This window comes from Acanthochromis polyacanthus, chromosome 6 (assembly GCF_021347895.1).
Source record: "Acanthochromis polyacanthus isolate Apoly-LR-REF ecotype Palm Island chromosome 6, KAUST_Apoly_ChrSc, whole genome shotgun sequence".
NCBI lineage: Eukaryota > Metazoa > Chordata > Actinopteri > Pomacentridae > Acanthochromis > Acanthochromis polyacanthus.
In genome coordinates, this window is record NC_067118.1 from 26,301,946 (window position 1) to 26,322,810 (window position 20,865).

A 20,865-nucleotide genomic window follows, 5' to 3' on the forward strand; every position below is an offset into this window, starting at 1 on the left:
GCTAACAGATTTCTTGAATCAAAGTGCGGCAGGCCGGGTGCTCCTGACGGCTTAAGAAGCAGATGAGCAGATCCCTTTCATCTTCTGTGTCTTTTCCCCTTCACCGTTAGTCGTAGCACCTGCAGCGATGGTGCATCTCTACTGTACCGCAACACCGCGGCTATTTACACTCACTCTCTGGTATCCTAAACTAAACAAAGCGGCAGAACAACAAAACAGCTGTATTTATGCTTTCGCACTCAAACCCAAGGTCCTATTTGCAGAGCGGAGGTGAAGAGTTCAGCGTCTGTGATCATGTCCAGAGTTCACTATGCATTATCCACTGAATTCTAATCTATTTCCTGAAATCCATATGCTCTGGGATTTTTGGAAATATGTAAGGAAATGAACAGACTACTCACCCGTTAACTGCCAGCTTCAAGTCAGGAACACAGATGTTGTCCTCGCCACAGTCCAGCAGAATCTGAGCCTAAAAGATACACAGTGGGGGTGATAAAAGTTTAACAAGAGGCTGCAGATCACCATGATCCCTCAGTAGGTTCTGACTGAAAGTGCTCTCATTTTACATGTGAAGACAATTAGGGACACAAGATAAATCAGATGTCTGTTTAAGGGAGACAACAGGATGAATGTAGCAAGACGCGACATGTGGTGTGACTAATACATTCCACCCCCGTCTTCCGACCACCACCCAACACACACCTGGGCTGCGATACTCCCCCTTATTTACAAGGCATCATCACCGCACATCAGACACTTAAACACAATGCTGTGGCTCAGAGGGACGTTAACTGACCCGGTGAGGTCATGACAGGCGCAGACAAAGTCTCATGAATCAGCTGTCCTGGCGCACACATGCTTTCTGTTTACAATGTAATAAAAAAAAAAAAGAAAGAAAATGACGAAGCTCAGAGCTCATGCCGGAGGAGATACTCCTGTGGAGCTGAGCACAAAGCTGCCGGCTCCCAGCCTCTCACCAGCGTCCCACATCACAGCTCCATGTGGCAAACCACGCTTCCACCACACACTACACCACCCAGCGAACCGCAGTGCTGTATGATCATATGGAGAGGAGGGAACGGCCCAGAGCAACTGACTGAGACAAAGGATATCTGTGTTGACCTTAAAGCAGAAGTGAGGCTTCCAGAGATTACAGTGGAGAGGAAGAGAAGAAAGGAACAGAAACACTGCCGGATAAGTGGATGACCGCCGAACGTGTGGCAGAGCAGCGGCAGGGAAAGCCCTGCGGATTGCTAAATTGCATCCCACTGCGACTGTGACAGTGTGATGATGCTCATGACGATGAGGATAATAAATAGAAATAGAGGAGGAGATTAGAGAGAGCCAAGCGCCCCCCCTTGTCATTACACCATGCAGGGGCTCTAATTAGGGACACCATGGTAACCACCATGCTAACTTGGCCACATGTGCTCCCTGGCTCATGTCTGTGTGTGTGTGTGTGTGTGTGTGTGTGTGTGTGTGTGTGTGTGTGTGTGTGTGTGTGTGTGTGTGTGTGTGTGTGTGTGTGTGTGTGTGTGTGTAGGCCAGGAAAACAACTCTTGCAGTATCATCACTGCACTTGAACAACAACATCAACACTGACATCAGCATGTGACACAATGAGGGCAAACATCCTCCAAACACTAACTTGGCAATCGGAGTACAGTCCGTTAATCAAAGCTCGACTCTTTCGGTCAGATGATCTTATTTTAACAACAATGAGGGCATTGATTCACAATGTCAACCCTGTCCAAGTTCTAAAAAGGTGGCAACATGTGAACTCTTTACTTGTTTTGCACAAATGGATGCTTGTGTAGAAGATCTGAGAACAACGGCAATTAATGATCCCATTTTAAAGCCACGGCTCTTCATGGATGCATGTGGGATACGTTAAGATGAGAGAAAGTGAGACTGCACCGAGCACATCAGCCATCTCTCATTCTCACTACAGCTTGAACAGAGTAAGAACTTGGCAGAATCAATGAAGCGTTACTTAGGCAGCCACACATTCTCAAAGCATATGTGGAAATCAATAGGGCATCATGTGTCTGATCTAGGCCAAGGTTGTGGTGTAATAGTCACCCTTCACTCTTATATTCACACAGTATAAAACAAGATTAATGAAATATGTTGGCGGTCTGACACTACTCCCAGTCCACAGATATCCACAGATCCAGTTTGCCCTCTTTGGATGTTTGGCAGAAAAGGGTTTTGTCAGGTTTAATGTTGATATTTCAACTCAAGGTCTCGGTTCAGCAATGGATAGCATCTGTCAGAGGCCCAACTGCTTTGATATCTAGGAAGCACATCAATGACAGGAAAAAGAAGCACAACAGGATAGTGGAGCAAATGGAGAAAGAGATCAAACTACACTGACTGCCATTCTCCAAATGCTCCAATCTGGTAGCTGTTGCTGAACTCACATATGGTGCATGCTGTGCCACAGCTGAAAAGTTGCCTGCACGTTTAGCCAGCTTCACTCACTGCCGGAGGAAAGCTGGCTAAAAGCCGAGAGATTTCAACCAGATGGGCAAGACGCCTGGCTGTGCCCCTCCCTGAAATATTAACCATCCTTCAGCGCTTGAGTCACCTGCATTGCGTAGTAATGCAGGCCAAGAAACTATTCCTGCAGGGACAGGAAAACACTCCACTGTGCATATGCCTCACATTTTCATTTTAAAAACAGCTTTCCAGATCCTGTGGAAATCTTCCCAGTGGAGTAGTTTAGAATTTTACTCTCAAAAGAACAGATTCAGTCTTTCATCAGGGACAGGGGAGTCAGCCAGTAGTTGGCGAATGACACAAGGAATGATTAATCAGTGCGCTGGATTTTCTTATCAGCTGAGAGAGAATGAGCTCAAGCTGTCTCAGAATCACATGTACAATATTAGTGAACACATCTCAGTCATGTACTGATTTTAGCAGCCCTGTAGATCACTCCAGGGTAAGCTCACTGATCTGATTGGAAAAGGGCTGTGGACGGAAATAGTACCTTTTGCTCAATGACATTGGTGGTCTGATAGTTGAGGATGGGCCGGAGGCCATGGGAGTCAGCTGCAGCCTTTGGATCCAAGCTGAAGTTCAAGGCCACAAAAATAGAGGAGAGTTTATCCCTGAAGTCCTTCTCATCCTGCAGTTGAAGAAACACAAACCAGAGTTTTTATCAAATTCAATCTGTGCTCAAGATGAAAAGACGGTATGCAAGAATGACCCACAAACTAAATCAATATCATCATGAAAGAACTACAGCTACAATTTCATGCTTTTAAGAGAATGATTATGACCACTGAAGTCACTGGACACATGTTAGTAAAAGAGAGGTCGTACTCGAAGGTAGATCTTGGTGTGGCTGCACACACGCTCGCCGTGCCGCACTCTCACGCTCTTCTGGAGCAAGGGCTGCTGGGAATCCAAGAACAGAGCTCTCTTCACGGCACCTTTCTGCTTGTGCTTAAGACTATCGAGCTGCACCTCCACCTGGAAATCTGGAACACATAACACACACAAATGAGCATTCATGGTATGATTAATGTTCTTGAGTCACATAATGACAGACTTGAAAAAAACCACCATAAATATTCTGTAGTGCACACATTGTAGTCAGTGTAACTTAAGCATAATGGCAGGGAGAACACTTGTATATGAAGGAAGGAGTAATGAGAGATAACAACTAAGAGTTGATATGGAAAAAAGAGTGAGCACAGAAGAGGTTTGATCATTAAAGGTGGATCACAGAAGACATTTGGCACGCTGGGCTCCCTTTTTTTGTCATAACAAAATCCTAAAATTTACATTACCTGCCAAAACACTTTAACCTACAGGCTGTTATGGATTTAAAACATTACCTTTGGTGGCTATTTGACAGTTTTCATACTTGTAATAAAGTGCAGATGTGGAAAATTGGCTCACCTAGGATGCCTGGTAGGTGCTTCCCCTCAGCAGATATGCAGAAACTTAGGTTGACGCTGGTTCAGACAGAAAGGACAAGGACATGATGAGAGAAGCATATTCATTTGTGGCAGAGATTCAGTACAAACACACTGCACACACAAGACACCTCACTTGCCCTCACTTGTTCTCTCACTTTTACTCACGGCCCACTTTTCTTGTGTCAGCTCCTTACATGGTTCACATTACAAGGCAAGAGGCATAATGGGACTTCTACAAATAATATGAAAAAAATACAAAATGTCTGGAGACAGGCTGGCATCTGAGCACTGTCAGCAGCCAAGTTGATAAATCAGTGCGTCTCCATTTCTACCCACAGCCCCCCCTCCACACACACACACAAGAAATAGCGAAGTTAAGAAGGGTGAAATTGAGCAACGACTCAGGTTTCAGTCCTGACCAGTCAATGGCTGCCTATATAAGCCTGTAGCTCTCTCCCATGACATCAACCACACAACATGCCGTTGCTGTCCAAGTCTGCAACTCCAAAAAAACCCAATCCTTTTACTAGCAACCCCACATAAGAGGCACAAAGCAAAGAATTGGAAGAAGTATGAAAGGAAAAAGGGAGAGCGTGTTAAAGAGAAAAAAAACACAGGAAAGGGAAGAGAGGTGAAAAATGAGAGAGACACAAAGTACAAGGATTTCTTTTGAGAAGCAGTACTAAGTTCATGTCTGCGCTCCTGTTTCTGCACGACTGTGTGCGCACGCTCACGGGAGTCTACGTGTCCTGATGTTTCCCAGCTGTGTTCCACCACCAAACAATATCTCATTGAAAGCAACTGCAAAACCTCCCAACCCCTCCCCTCCCGACCTCCCTCCCATTATGCCTTCTGCTCTCCTTTCACCCCCACCAAAAAACTCCTCATCACCAGGCAACGCAGCATAATCAAGACACATGTGTATACAAGAGTTTCCTTTATGGATCAGGATGTGGAGAAGGGGGAAAGGCAGACACATGAGCGCAGTGTCAACCATGTCGAACAGCGAGCAACCGTCGTCTGTTTCCTCTCCCCTTCTCTGGAGCTGCACATTTGGAGGAGGCCAGAAGCAGCTAACAATGCTGCTATTCAGCATGTTATTTCTCTGCTCCTCAACAGAAGGAGTGTGATATGAAGACATTTTGAAAATAGGTCAGATAAGAGCTGTGGTCAGTATGAACTAATACCATGACTGCTGATCTAGAGGATATTCCTTATCACAGCTTCCGGCCAGGATAGCACAGTGTTTATGCATGGGGGAAATGGGGAAGCCCATCTTTTGGCAGTTGGGTCAAAGAAATACCAACAGTGCAGTTCTGCAGCAGGGTCAATGGAAGCAGAGCGTTGGTCACAAGGGGTGAGCTGAACACTCACCAGGAAACAGGAATGCTGGAGTTTCCATTATTGACAATGCAGTTCTTCTCTTCAGGGTTGATCATGGTGGGAGAAACTATCAGAGAGGCAGTGGTATTGACTATTGGTCGGGATCTGTGGACAACAAAAACAATACAGACTGAGGGCTTCATCATTAAATGCTAGCTTTCTAATTTTACTGCTGAAACTGAAATAGTTTGACATTTTGGGACAGCCCGTTTCCTGTCAGCACTTAGATAAGAAGATCAATACCACTTTTCTATCTTTCCGATAAGCACATGGTTAGCTCGGCATAGCTAAAACACAGAGCAAGTGGTTCCTCCTCTGTTTTGAGTCTTCAAGCTGAGTGTAGATATTGAAATAGCTTTAATTTTCTCATCTAACTGTGGGCAAGAAAGCGAAGAAACTTATTTCCCTCAATGTTGGTCTATTCATTTGAACAAAAGACTACATGATTAGAGGTTCTGATTCAAAACAACATACCTATAGAGAACTGCCTTATTAACCCCAAAGGCACCAACAATGAGATCTGAGGAAATAAAAGAACACAATTGGAAAACATACTAAAACATAAAAATCTACTGATGGTCGTGTTTCTCAACTCACTTACCTGGATAACCATTCATGTCCAGGTCCTTGGCACCTCTGAGGGCAAATCCAAAGCTGGCAGGAATAGTCCCAGCCGCCCATTGGCCCACAATCACCTGAGAAGGCTTTTCCCTGAGTCCTTCTGAGTATCCATTATAGATGTAGACCAGTCCCTTTCGATCTTCCCCTCCAAATGGACAGCTGATAGCCACATCTACCAAGCAGCAGGCAGAAAACATATTAGCTTAGGTTTTCTTTTACATAAGAATATCCCAATCAAGTTAGTTTGCACGATCGAAGTCGTTTAATGTTGTGTATCTGCCGATATCGAATGGCATTTTCCGAGCCCAATGATAAAGTATTTTGTGACACTTAATGACATCCAGTCAGCACACATTAGATAAATCAAACTGGGATCAGATAAAAGAGTGTCACAATACCCCAGCAGGATATGTCACAGCTGCCCTTGCAACCCATATAATGTGTCTGTGGCTTAAACAGTTATATCGGCACTGAAGAAATGTCCAATTACCGTAGTTTAATCTGTATACTAAGTTGAATCAATAACTGATTCATAGTGCTGCATTTATTAATAAAATTATTAAACTGTTCAATACTTCCGTGACCATGGATGTAAGGAAATGATCAGATTTAGGTTCATGTCAGTATCGATAGGTTAAAAATTGCCTTGGTCAGCTCCATTCCCAATCCCAATATTAGGACATCCATATTTACAGATGTAATGAAAATAAATTCCATGTCTTAGTAAAGCCAGGTTACACTGTAGCCACTGGATCCCAGTGAAAAATGCAGAATTTAACAAAGAAAAAAGATAATATGAAAATTAATTCTTGTAATAACTCTTACAGTTTACAGCTAATAGCGTTGTTTAGGTCCTTTGAGCTACATATGTTAACAGCTAGTCTGACTAGCTCTGCCCATGACTGACATGACTGGTTAAAAGAGATACCAACACCCAGAGCTTTTGTCTTCCCTACAGCCAGACCATTTTACACAGAATTACACCAGCACTAAAGAATGGCCATAATTAGCAGTGAACATACAACTGAGGCTAATATGAGCATCATTACTTTTGCTGGTATTTAGTCATAAACTTAAATTATGGGATCACCAAAGCTATTAGCCTTAATCCTTTAGAACCCACAAGTAGGTCACCCAACCAACACTGCTGTCCCTCTGGAGCAAGAATGCTTTTTCCAGCCAAAACACTAAAATAAATCACATTAGTTGGTATTGTAGCTCTCTAATTAAACAAAATAGGGAAAAAAATCCATATTTATGACTCTTTTTTTTTTTTTTTTTACCAGATTTCCTTCTTTTGGTTGCTACTTCCTTGATTAATTGGCACCCTGCAAAACTTTAAAGGCATGAGGCTTCTTCAACATATAATTTTATCACTAAAACTACTCTGTATCCCATTTAAATACAAGGCAGAGATAAAAACAAATGTCTGTCAGTTCCCCTACTATAATTCCCCCATCCTTACCATTAAAACCATCCTGGTTCAGATCTCCCAGAGGTGCGATGGTGCTGCCAAATCTCCCAAACACCTGTGTGCCTGTCAGGTGAGGTAGGCGGCGCTCCAGGTTCAGAGGGCTTCGCTGTAGGTAAACGTAAACTCGGCCCATCTCTTCCAGGCGACCGTCGGAGCCTCGGACCATGAGCATGGGAGCCCCCACCAGCAGGTCAACCATCCTGCAGGCAAGAGAGAAAGATCACACCGACTCACTTAAACTCAGACACACTGACGCCGAAGGGTGCAGCTCTAATATGTTGTTGATGGCATTCAATCAAGATTGTGCCAAGCTAATTCATTAGCGAGAACGTGAGAAAGAAACAGAGAAAACAGACTCACCCATCACTGTTGATGTCAGTTGTTGCCACTGCATAGCCGAAATATGACCCCATCTATGAACAAAAGTGTTTTCAGGACCTTAGCCAGTGAAAATGTAATTAGCTGAAGGCAGAGTCAAGATTTGGTTGGTTCTTAGATGATCCAAAGACACTCATACTACTGCAGACTTGCTCGCTCTGTTATTAAAATACAGGAAGGCCTGATGAAAACACAAAGGCTTGATGGTTTTTACAGGTAAGACCCTGTTTAGGGCTGTCTGCTCTAGTTTTCTCTCATTTTCTTATTTCCCTTTTGGGATTTTCAGTCTAAGAAGCACAGACACTGCAGAAGTCATATGAATAGCTGGAGTTTATGCGAATTCGCTTGTGATTTTATTTATTAAGCTGAGTCAATCATGACTGTTTAAACAAGCACCACGCTTTTCTATTCCCAGAGCCATCTGCACAAATTGCTGCTGCACTTTCCCTTCAATAATTGAGCTTTACAGCGATCCACCAAAGAGACCAGAATCTAGTAAATGGAACGTTGTTAAGGAAATTATTTTTGCCCACACTTACTCAACAAAATAAGAGCCCTTATAAGGAGTCGAGCAATGAAAACACAGAGAAAGTGGAGCACGAAGGGGCTTTCTACAGAGTAAAAAGGAGTTTTCAGACTCACCTGCTCACCAGTGTACTCAGTCATTGTTGTCAGATCTGAGCCGTTCAGAATGGACACCTGCAACACAGCAAGCACATATGGCGAACATCTTTTTATAGGGTCTAATATAAGCGCAGTCTCTGGTCAGGAATTTACTGCAAAAATAATTCCCACTGTGACAATATCGCCAAGACTGTTTTCATTCTCTCACTTTCCTGTATGAGTCCCAAGTCTAAAGCCCAAGCCTTCCATTCAAAGGACAAAATGAGAGTAATGATTAAGTGTCCTTACCGAACCATAGAGCATGAGTCCTTTTGGAACACCAGCCACAAAATCTGAGGAGTGCACAAAGAGATGAAGCAAAGATTTAGCAGGGAAAGTACAGATGTCAAGAACAGCAGGAGGATAAGAGTATGCCACAAAATTTCCAGCTAGGTAGTTATGGAAAATATTGTAGTTGAGTTTTGTTCATGTTATTTTGGCTGTAATATTTGCATTGCATTATAAATATCTTTATGTCTTTCATTTTCTGTACGCTTCACTGAATTTTGGCCATGTGTGTAGCCTGTTTCATTGACTTACCTTCTACCTGATCACCACTGAATTCCCCAACAGCAACAGAGTAGCCTGAAGAAAACACAAGAGGACAGATATCAGCTCGCTCAGCTTTCACAGCTGACAAATGAAGCTACGTGTTAATGTGCATTCATACATGTGTTAGTCGGCCTCTCTCACCTTGGTAGCTGTCATCGTGCTCAGCCTGGACCTGCCTGGTTTGTATCTGACCATCCACAGCCTGCATAAAATAGCCCGGATAGTAGGCTTCGATGATGTCCTGCTTAGCAGCAGAAATCACCTGACCTAAAGTTAGACCAAAGAGAAAAAAGGTGGGGCTTAAAAAGACATTTTAAGATAATTTTTTTGTGACAGTCGATGTTTTTGCTACTTACCTTGCCAAAAGTAGCTGCCTGGACCTCCCAACACCACTTTCCCATCCTGAAAGATAACACCTGTGAATTACTACAACTGCAAATGAATATATTATCCCAGGAACCTGTGGTGATTCACTAACAGTAACATAGAGTTTACCATTGTGAAGTCGGCACTGAACCCTCCCTGACAGTAGCCTTGTCCAATCGGATCACTGAGTTCTGAAAATAAAAGAGTAGAGTGGTGCATCGTGAATGACCCAACATCAGAAACCAGATATTTGATTTTTCAAACCTACTGGTTTCAAGGTAGCAACAAATAACATTCAGTTACAATAATAGAAACATATCCTTTCATAGTTTAGAAATAGTTACAATGAACTTTAGAACTGACCACTTCAGAATGATATTGTCATTATTTAGTTTAAAAAAAATGACCAAAATGGCACAATTTTTTAGAGCCAGAAACTAAAAACAAAAAGAATTATTTAATTTTCATCTCTCTGACGGTCCTTGAAGTACTCATCTATGACATGCCATTCATCAGAAAATGTAACCAAATCTAAGCTTCAAATTTTCATATTTGAACAAAAAATATCACTTTATTGTATATGTACTCAAATCAGATTCTGTTAAAAAAAAAAAAAAAAAAAGATCAAAAATTCTGTTGACTTTGTTGAACCCATGAAGCCATTAGCTGTCACAATCAGTCACCTGAGAAAAACTCTGGGACTTTTCAGCTGAACTGGGCTGAACTGCAGGCTGTGTTTACATATACCAAAAATGGGAGAAACATGCAGACAATCATCAAGCCTGGTCTCTATTTTTAAGACCAGGCTTAAGACGTTCCTTTTTGACAAATCTTATAGTTGGGGCTGACTGGGTGACCCACAGGGGTTCGGCTTGTGTCTTCACTGCACAGCTGACTCCCTCTTGGTCGTCCCTTCGTTCTGCCCCTAGTCATGCTGCTATAGGCCTCGGCTGCTGGGGGACTTCTCTTGACGCACTGAGCCCTTCTCTATCTACCTTTTCATTTAATATGTATACCGTTATTGCAGTACATTCACTCTGTTTGCCCCTGTGTTATTTCTCCGAGTGTCCCTGGTCCCAGAGCTGGATGCTTCTGATCTGCGGTCGATGTTCCACCAACTGGTCTAGTCTCCACCATGTCCACTGTGGGATGCTGCTGCTGACCTTCCTCCAGCCCTCTGCTTCCAACTCCCCTTTTCCACCAGTCAACTCTGCATCACCCTCACTATACTTGTTATGCTAACTTACTTACTGTTTGAATTTTACTGCTAGCTATATATGGAGTATGTTTAATGTTAGAGCCGTATATCATAAGAGGAAACTATGAGTCAGTTTTCAATGTTAGCTTATACTTTGTTTGTGTCACATATCCTGTCATGCATGTATCCAAATGTGTGTTGTGTTTTCCTTGCTTTCCCACCCCTCCCTCTTCTCCCATCCCTCCCCCTTGCCCTCCTCTGTCCCTCTCAACCCGCCCGGCCAGCAGGCAGATGGGTCCCCCCTATATAGAGCCGGGTTCTGCTCGAGGTTTCTTCCCTGTTAAAAGGGTGTTTTTCCTTGCCACTGTCGCCTTTGGGCTTGCTCTGGGGGTCAGGCATTTGGGTTCTGTAAAGCGTCTTGAGACGATTTGACTGTATTTGACGCTATATAAATAAAACTGAATTGAATTGAAAATAAAAATTTAAAGAGTAATATATCTCTAGTATGTTCAGTTACTCATTTCTAGAATCTGTACACCCCTGGGAAATGCTGTACATGTTGAATATCAACTCTTGCAGAATAAATAATCCAAAAATTCAGCTTTTGCTTTTTCTTTGTTATGATTCATAACAATATTATTTTGTTGTAGTATAAAAAAAAATGAGCACTCTCTAATTCTAGCCATGGTTGGGCTGTTTCCAAAGAGGCACAGGACTTTATATTGAAGTAAAAAAGGAGCCGATGGTGAATAAAATGTGACAACAGCAAGAAACATGCAGAAACTGCTTGGGATTCAGAGGGTTAAGGTGAAGGCAGGATACGCCTGTGAGGTGAGACATAAATGCTAACGACATATCTGAATATAGGTGACAGTTACCTGTACGGCAGGGAGCATACTCCACAAATTTGGTGAAATTATGGACTGAGAGGTAGCAGGTTCCTGTAGCATCAGAACGGGGGATATCCTTTTCAGTCCGCCAGGAGTAAAGTGGGGCACAAGCCTGAGGTACAGAAGAGGTGGAGAGAGGAAGGGAGGAAAAAGGGAGGAGATGTGTTGATGAACGTGGTAAGGTGGGAGATGTTTTTCCAGTTACAACAACACCCTGGTGAACTCAGGAGGAGTCTCAGGCTGAGGTCAGTGCTACATCTGGAGCAGGGTAACCATGTAACTCAACCCGGGTCACAACCCGTACAATCAGACCAAACAACAGGCAGCTAAACTTTGATGTCATATGGCAGCACAAAAACATTTCTTTACAGTGTGTTGATATTGGAGGTGAAAATTTGGCCTGAATGACAGCAACTCAGTGGACAGTAATCCGAGAGACAAATTTCTAATAAAGTACATACAAATTCCCCATAAATTCAGAATGAGACATCAGTGGTGGTAAAAAATCTTCACTGGTGTGCAGCAAGCCGCAAACTCCACTTCTCCTTTACCCAACCCCTACCTCTATCTCTGAGAGGGTCACCTTACCAGGATCGTGTCACCGTGTGAACGCACAGTGGCGCCGAACCACTGGTGAGACTTGAAATCCACCTGGTGTTTTGTATCATTCAGCAAGACGGTACGATCTCCTGGGAAAAACACACACAAAATAAAAAAAAATTGAGTTATAGCAGTGCGATAAAACATGCATTCCTTCAGCTGGACCTCAAGTATCCTAATTCTGCCTTCCCCTCCCTTCCTGACTCTTGGAAACATCTGTACAATTGGCAGACAGCAGACTTTAAGACTCCAGTTACATGGTTTTTCATGCAAAGATAATCAGGGTGAGAATTTGAAAAGACTGTAATCTGCTACCAGGCAAGTGTTCGGGAGATAGGGGGTTATCTCAGCTTGGTCAGGTTTGGACTGGACTGGCCTGGTTTAACCCTGCTGACCCTTTGCTCTGTTTGACCACCTGGCCAGTAATGCTGATCTCCCACTTCAACGCTTTGACAGCAGCAGGTGATGTGACAGATGGTCTGGGGAGTCAGGTTTAAACACAACTTTATTGGAAGACAGATGTTACATCTAAGCTGCAATAAAGAATGAAATGCAAACAAATTGATTAGGCAAGGAAGCCACATCCCCACCATATAGCTCATATCAGTCTCTGAGTTGAGCTGACATCTGTAAGGGAAAGTCCAAATATGAGTTCAAGATCAATAACATCCCCCTCTTTGCAGACTCATTTCTTCTGTTTAGACTTTGTCAAACCACAGGCTTGTTGCAAAAGAGAAGAGCAGCATCTGCCAGAAACTGAACCCTGATAGATATTGTTGGAGATCATGCTCTCTGTGGATGTGAAGAAAGAAGGCTGTGTGTCGGGCCTACATCCATCCGTGCCTGTCTGCCTCCAGTCTTAACTTCTAGCCAACTAGGCAGCCTGGAGCTGAGGGTGAAGGCCTGCTCCGTGTCTTAGTGGAAACAGCGAAGAGGCCGTGGTCCAAACAAAACACACACACTCCAGCCTGGCTTCCTCACTGCAACTTCCCAGTCATCTCTGTTAAGGCACATACTCCACTCTCCGCCTTCACTGTTTTCATTTTCAACATTATCTCCATTTTTCTATTCTTTTCCCTTACACTATCTCACCCAGTTCTCCATGTTTACACGACCTATTCTCTTCTTTGCTCACAGGGAGCGCTGCCTCACCCTCACCCAAGACGGTAAGCAGAGAGATTATAGTTTTTTAATAACCCGACTGTATTTCTGCTTAATCTCCATCTCTGGGCTTTCCTGCTAACATTATTTATCGAGGGTCAACAGCAGCCAGCCCAGCACTAAGTGTTCAGAGGGGTGAAAAGTAGCGCCTTAGCCGCAAAGGCAATAACATGAGCAGCACTTCAAACAGCTCCTTATAAGCTTGTTACTTTAACTAATCTGCCTTAGCTGCGTGGTATTTTTACTCAACATTTTCATTACAGGGAAAGTTGTTTGGTTAAGACAAATCCACCAGCCAAAGGTTGAAGCCCAACAGCGACTGTGTTGATTTGAGTCACGTTACCACGGCAACCAAGAGAAGCAGTGGAAAAGTCCTGTTGTAATTCATACCGCACAACTGTGAAGGGCGGAAGCACATTATCGTAAACGCCTAAAGAAGTTTAGTGAAGTTCTCACATGGCACCATTAGCTCCGTGTCACCACAATGGGGGATGAAAAGTTCTGTTTGTTGTCTGCGAGGCGACTGAAGGCAGCCAGCTAGAATCCCGTGGAAGTGAAAACAGAGATTCACAGGCTAGATAAAAGGGATACCCAGAGACAGGCAAGATGTCATCTGACCAAAGTCCCGCTGGGAGGCAGGTTAGTGCAGTGTGCTGACGTGACGTGGTGCCAGGCCCAGTCTCTCTCTGGGGTCTGGAGTACGTTCATAGACTCCAATTTGAACAGTGTGTGAGCAAAGCCATTAGAGCTACTTATTGTAAGAGTGTGTGTATTTTTGTGCGTGTCAGTGGGGTGGAAGACAAATGGCCAAATTCACTCATCACATCAGCTGCCCCTGTGGGAGTACCGACAGCGGGAGGGACTGAGTCGGGGAACAGGGCTCTGGTTTCTCCCCCCTTTCCTCTTCCCTCTTCCTCCCATCCTGTATGTGCCCTCACGGACCCTCCCTGCTGCCCCCAGTCCCCTGTCGTCCTCTCAAATCCATAGACAGGCTCTTATCTCTATGGAAGAGGAAGTGGATGGGAGGGGGGCCCTGTGTCCACTTTGACCCAATTAGTTCGTCTAATTAAGAGGGTCTGTGGCCTGTGGGTCAGAGCTCAAACACACCAAGACACAGGGAGACCTCTGACACCACTTTGATTTAGGAATACACCTACTGAAAGCCATCTTTTATGCAGCCTTTATAGTGGAAAAATCACTGAATGTCTCTTTTTATTGCTCTAGCATTTACTATCAGGATTGGCAAAGAAAGCACAGGCAAAGCTACAGCAAGTGGATCACAGCAGTAAATGTCATCCGTGTAACAGCTGTTTGTCATAGCCACATTTGTATGCAGATGTCGATGTATTGAGTGCTGCTCCGCTATGCAGCAGCTCCGCCATGATCCAGATGTCAGAACTGGCTCTGGCACTCTAAATCTGCTGCCTTCAAAGCCTTTTTCAAAATATGAAGGACACTGTCTGACAGCCCAGGGGACTAACCTTGACCGCAAGGCCTCGCTGCCTGTGCATGACATCACTCAGTGTGGCCTTTATCCAACACCCATGGATGCTCAACACATTTTATGTTGCAAGAAAAGCAGTGCAAAAATAGTAGTGCAAAGGGTACCAAGCAGCAGTGTCCAATAAAAGAATGTTGTTTTACTGGGCTTGTGAAACACTCAGTGGAATATTTCTCCCTATTTTGCATTGTGGACTGTAAATTTCAGTTGGCCCACAATGCACAGCTTTGATTTCTCAGGAGAGAAGCCAAAAATGACGCAGTGACTGACCATCTATAAGGGCGATTCACTCTGTGTGTGTGCATGTGTGTCTGTTTTCATTCTAAAAGCTAGTAACTTTTTACTTAGAGTGCCCTTTTCTTCACTTTGCTCCATTGTACAAAACAGGCTGATGGCTATTCTGTCAACACGCTGAAACATGAATCCATTCATTAAACAACCACACAGACTTCCTCATGTTCCTTTAAACCACTTAAGTTGGATTCAACTGGAGTCCTTTTGTCAAGACTGACAGTGTCTGCCTCACCTGTCATACAAACAGGATATTTCTTTGTCTGACCTATTTGTTTACTGGTTGCTTATCTCCCTGCGCCTCCTGAGGCAATGCAGCACAAACATGACCTGGAGGAAGGAAGGAGTATCCTCCAAACCCCATCAACACTCCATTATCCTTTTCATCCCCAAAGAGAGGAGACAAACAGGAAAAAAGAATTATGCTACATCCAGGAACCACTGTAGCCAACAGCAATGAAGTGGAACAAGTGACGTCTGCTCCAGAGAGGAAATGCTCTGATGGCTGTAAAAGTGGACAGAGAAGCAACAAAGCCCGGCCAGCTGAAGAGAATTCAAACACCATCTCCAGTTTCTCAACCTCTTGAACAACCAAGTGATAAGAAAAAGGTGGTATCAGTTTCACTGCAGTTAAAAATCACAAAGAAAGCAGATCTGAGGTCTTCCAAACAGCATATAAATATACTGCTTGTTTGGGTGTCAATCACAAGCCTTACCTTGAGTATCAAATTCGATGGGGTGGCAGTCTGATTGCCTGAGGCTCCATGGACAGTAGAATACGGATCCTCCTTCTGTAACATTGACCTGCCTCGTGCTGGCCTTGGGGGCTCCTATCACCACACTGGCACTGTGAGGAAAAGACACAGAGAAACAATTTGTAAGCTGCAAATCAAATGTTACGATTCACAAATCACAACACTAAAACCCAACTATTATAAACCTGAACTTCTTCATTAAATCAGTCGGTTTGTAGCTCTTAGCCTGGCCTCAATTAAAAAGCTGCATTCCAGGCCTCCCACCCCGACAGCTTTAAACATAGTGCAGTATGAACATTTTACTGCCTAGAGAGCTGTATTCTGACTCTGATGCAAAACACTTTATTAGCACCGTTTTACATAATCCTATACAATCACCGCAAACTGCTGTTATGACATGTGCACATGTGATGTTCGCATTCACTCCACCTGCTTACAGTCAGACACACAAAAGAGAAACACTTCTATGGTCACACAGGCTCCCCTGTGGCCCTGATTCAATAGGAAAACAAGAAAGCAGACAGGCTAAGTGGAGTCACACTTTTGTTTCTACAGCTGTGATGCTAAACATCAGAGTCCTTGCAGCTACACTGTACAACTACAGGAAGGGCAGCCAACCACTTCAACAGACAGTGAGAGAAGAGTGAAGTTACAGGTGCGCCAGGGAGTGAAAACACAGAGGACAGACTTCAGAGGATTAATAAAAAGCAGAGTCATTATATGTAAATGGAGACAACCAAGATTTGGACAAGGATAAGTTAAGTGAAAAAAACAAGAAGATAATGTGTCTTAAGTGGATGGTTTAGCCATTACCTCACTGTGGACCCACTTGACCCGACAAGCATCACAGACAAAGTTGTAGGCATTGATGTGGGTAGAGGAGGCATGGGACCATTGAGTCCAGACAGTGCCTAGGGGGCTTAAAAACAGGAAGAGTACACCCTTTCCTGCCCCAGATCTTCCAATAGTGCATGAAAGTTTAAATTTTGGCTAAAGTTAGCATCCTGCCCCCAGGGGTAAGTACTCAGCTGGGTCCAGAGGAAGAACCAGCATGAGTCAGACAGCAGTTAAAGCATGCGATATTCCAAAGCCTTGTAATCCACTGTAATTAATCCCACTGAACCTATCTATTACCTCAGAGGATAAACTGCAGAAACTTATGGCATGGCTTATGGAGGAAATCTAACAGAAGTGATCCAGGGTGCCTTGGTGGTCAGTACAAAGCCTTCGAATCATTTCAACATCCATGGTTCGAAAAACACACAACTGTGGAAGGACAAAGAAAAGGCCAGAAAGCAGGAGGTATGAGTTTAATCCCGCACTGTTAGTGTAGTCTTAATACCTCAGAAGAGATAAAGCACATTGCCAATTCTAAATGTGGAGCAGAAACTCCTGGTTTTTGTTGGAAGACGGAAAAAAGAAACAAACCAGTTCAACTTGGAATGGAAGAAACAGTGTCCCCCTTTTATTTCTGACCACATGTGCAGATGCAGGAATATCCCTGCAGAGCTACAGAGCTCCACCTGGACAATAATCTAAATCACAGAGAGGTTTCCCAGATTCTCAGCTGAAGATCTCACTCTTACCATCTATAAACTCTCACACTCAAATGTTGAAGCAGTTAGTAAATATTTATCACTAGTCGACCACATTCTCTTAATCACCTTTTGAGCCTTCCAAATCTATTTGCTGGAAATAAATTTCAGAAACTCTAAGCACAATTTCCCCCCATTTCAGTTTGCAAATTCTCCTGGACAACCGGGCTACCAGAGTTCCCGAGTAAACAAAAGGGCAAACACTGCTTTGGCTGATAATTTACTCTTAGAAATAATGTGCAAGCACATGTATGCAATAAATGACGCCAGTTGTGGAACATGTACACAGTATCAAGACCAAGGAAACTGAAAGCCACAGCATCTTTTGTTGAATCGGATCTGAATAGAATCCAGCCACAGTTGGTCATGGCATCTTTTCAAAGGGGAAAAAATACAGGAAATAACAAAACAAGCAGCTCAGACTTTAATCAGCAAGTTGGCAGTTTAAGCTGCTTTTCACGAACTTACACTGATGCATGCAGATGTGCAAACACAGATTGATAGCAATCAGTAAATGAGGAAGAATTAACATTTAATGGGGCTTTATCTGGGGAGGATCTGTCTACTAGCTGACATTTCCCCGCCTCTATACTGCATCTGCTAGCTGGGAACTTCTGTATCATTAGCATTTAGTGAAGCTCAAACTGCAGTCGGCTGAGTGCTGCATTACAAATTCCTTTGTGAGAGAAGGGGCTCTTGGAACGGGTATGCAAAAATATGTAATTAGCAGGGGGCGAGCAATCCACAGCTGTTCAGCTGAAGGACAGACATGCTCATGAGAAGAGTTGTTTTCATGCTACAGTGACTAAAGTAGCAAAAAAAAGAAGCAAATAAAAGGCCTAAAAAGAATGTTGTTTAAATTGTTTCGTATCTGCAACTTTTTGAACAATTTACATCTATTTTACAGATTTTTAATGTTTTGTTAAATGACAGATTATATCTAGGAAAATCGCAGAAAATGAGTATTAATTTACACATTTTAACTGTGCACAAACCAAAATCTGCAAAAAATGCCAACATCAAAAATCTGTACTTCTATTAAAGGTAAATCATTGTATTACAACATTAAACCGCAAAATTACACTATTTTAACTATATTTAAGCAGTAAAACATACAGTTGTTTCAAAAATGTTTGCCATTATTTTAAAATAAAACAATGTATATTAAAGACTGATAAATTTTTGGTGGTTTTTTTTATTTTGTAATGTACATCTTGGCTTATAAATACTGTACACAATGTTTACATCAAAAGTTATTAATTGTTGCACAATAACTGACTGCATCCGTGTATTTAACTCAGTTTACAAACATTATTATTAATATCAGATATTTGTTATTTTCATATTGTTCATAGTATTCCCTCGTTTTCTAATGTATTTTTTCTGGCATCCTTGCTGCCAGATTTTACCATGTTTTTGCGGATTGTTTTTCTTTCTTTTTTTTTTTTTTTACAGTGTAAAGCAACACGATCACAGGTTTTATAGGAGTCACTGCACACGCTGACAGATGTAGCTCGGTTTGCATCTAAAAACAAATAAGAAATTCCTTCTGATGTTCTCGACAGGTTTCTCTGCTCACTCAGATGCTTTGGCTACTGGAGAATTCAAGCAATCATCATTTGGTATTTTCATTTGGACAACTATCCAACCCATTTCACCAGGGAGAGATTTCAGCAATGTCCCAGTGGGGAAAGCAGGGAGCAGATGAAAAGCATTAGCGGCTTCACCATGTCCCACCAGCTACCATACAGCAGCCACTAATGATCTACACCACCCAGCTGACAATTAAGCATTAATTAAACTACTGTAATTGTTTTAGGCTGCAAGTGAGGAATGTGTAAACAGCAGCTTCACTGTAACCGAAGTCTGGGTTTGTCTCATTTGAAGGTCAAGCAATCAGGGGACAATCTACAAAAAATATCTCACCACACCATAATTGCCAGACTGTAACCACTATTTTATGTGGGGTTGAGAAATTAAGGGTGATGCAGAGTGCTGGAACTTGCTGATTGTGCGTAGCCATGGCTAATATGGTTTATGATGAGGTTACAGAGGGAGGTTGTCAGCGGGCAAATTCCTCCATTGCTCCCTCCCATTCGGCCCAGCATCTCCCCCCTCCCATTCCACATTTAATTGTCTTCCACCCAGCTGCAAGGCTGATGTCACTTGAACACTATTATAACAGATTTAAGCTAGAAAGAGAGGGGGGGAAAAAATCACAATCACACTTGTTAAGCCTGCCAGTGCCGGCTGCAGTTACCATCTGCAGTCATAAACACGGTTCAACAAATGCTGTGTGGCACATATGCAAGGAAAGAGGGTGGCTTTCAAACAAAAAAAACACTAGTGGCCTTCAAACCTCAGCAACACCTAAGTAAAACATGTACAGTTCTCAGTGGAGTTTGCACATGGCTATCAACACATACTTAAACTCTGGAGTGGTTCCATGTCAGTGAAAAGAGCTCAGAGCAGCGACCTGATCCGAGCCAGAGGCAGCTCTTGACCTTCAGTGGAGGAATGAAGCCAAAATGCAACATACATCACCAGCAGATTTAAATGATACCAGATCAATAGGAGGAGAATACCGAGTTGAAACGTTCAGCAAACATGCATAATTGGATGATGTCATTCTATAGTGACATTGATTTTCAGAGCATGCATGACACTTAAGAGTGAGATCAGCTGAATGACAATGAAATGAGAAGCACAAGTAATGCCCAATGACTTTATTCTAGACCACATGGAGCCTGAGTCTTGGGTCCTCTCAGAACCAAGGCCAGACAGAAGCTGTTCGAGTCCTTACGGCTGCCATATGGATGATGGTTCATTCACACACCACACAGACACGTGCTGTCAGTGCTGCTTTCCAGGAGCCTGAAGATGATGAGAGTAGCAGTGCCTGCTGGGATGGCGTGTGCTGTCTACAGAGCATCTACTGTGCTGAGCCGAAGCCACGTTTTTCAGTTACTGGTGAGATAGTACTGCAAGTTGCAGCGCTGGAAAAAAGATCTGTAAGTTGCTCTACAAGCCCGGAGCAAGTTATGTCTTTTATAACAATTTATGGACATTTCCGCATCCCAGATTTGACTTGAAAAGGAGCCATTGAGATCTGAACCGACCGCTGATGATAAGATAAACAGTCCAGTCTGTCGAGGATCTGATCTTGTATGACAGTAAAACCGCTTCCCCTCATGTCTCAAAAGGATCATAGTGCTGGGCAACAGGTGGCCTGGAAATTATAAACACTGATAGCTAAGGTAGCCAGACAACATTGTTTATTGTCACACTGGAAAAATGTGTGGACATCCGGAGGCAGTTTGAAATAAAAGTTTAGGCTTCATGATTTTATGCTTCTCTGTAGCTGGGTAGGCGCTACTATTCTGTTAAGTGAATCAGCAAGTTGACACTGAGTTGATTTAGCAATCATTGTTTTTTCCTACCGACCTTTCAACAAGCTGCGATCATTTTGCATTCTGCCACCTTTATGGGAGCTCTCAGACTTAATGTG

At 43.1% G+C, this 20,865-nt stretch overlaps 1 protein-coding gene across 1 annotated transcript in view; it reads right to left on the bottom strand.

The window, feature by feature from the left end:
* The window catches only part of itga5 (integrin, alpha 5 (fibronectin receptor, alpha polypeptide)), a 39,061-nt gene that overhangs the window by 12,070 nt on the left and 6,126 nt on the right, over window positions 1–20,865 (bottom strand). The window contains exons 2-19 of the mRNA XM_022198135.2: window positions 15,724–15,854; window positions 12,043–12,143; window positions 11,443–11,566; window positions 9,496–9,557; window positions 9,357–9,402; window positions 9,142–9,267; window positions 8,989–9,033; window positions 8,698–8,741; window positions 8,428–8,484; window positions 7,768–7,820; window positions 7,399–7,607; window positions 5,914–6,105; window positions 5,787–5,832; window positions 5,304–5,417; window positions 3,910–3,965; window positions 3,328–3,485; window positions 2,993–3,130; window positions 402–469 (exon numbers count right to left, since the gene is read on the bottom strand). Of these exons, the coding sequence (XP_022053827.1) occupies window positions 402–469; window positions 2,993–3,130; window positions 3,328–3,485; window positions 3,910–3,965; window positions 5,304–5,417; window positions 5,787–5,832; window positions 5,914–6,105; window positions 7,399–7,607; window positions 7,768–7,820; window positions 8,428–8,484; window positions 8,698–8,741; window positions 8,989–9,033; window positions 9,142–9,267; window positions 9,357–9,402; window positions 9,496–9,557; window positions 11,443–11,566; window positions 12,043–12,143; window positions 15,724–15,854 (1,770 nt within the window). The remainder of the gene's footprint in view (window positions 1–401; window positions 470–2,992; window positions 3,131–3,327; window positions 3,486–3,909; window positions 3,966–5,303; window positions 5,418–5,786; window positions 5,833–5,913; window positions 6,106–7,398; window positions 7,608–7,767; window positions 7,821–8,427; window positions 8,485–8,697; window positions 8,742–8,988; window positions 9,034–9,141; window positions 9,268–9,356; window positions 9,403–9,495; window positions 9,558–11,442; window positions 11,567–12,042; window positions 12,144–15,723; window positions 15,855–20,865) is intronic.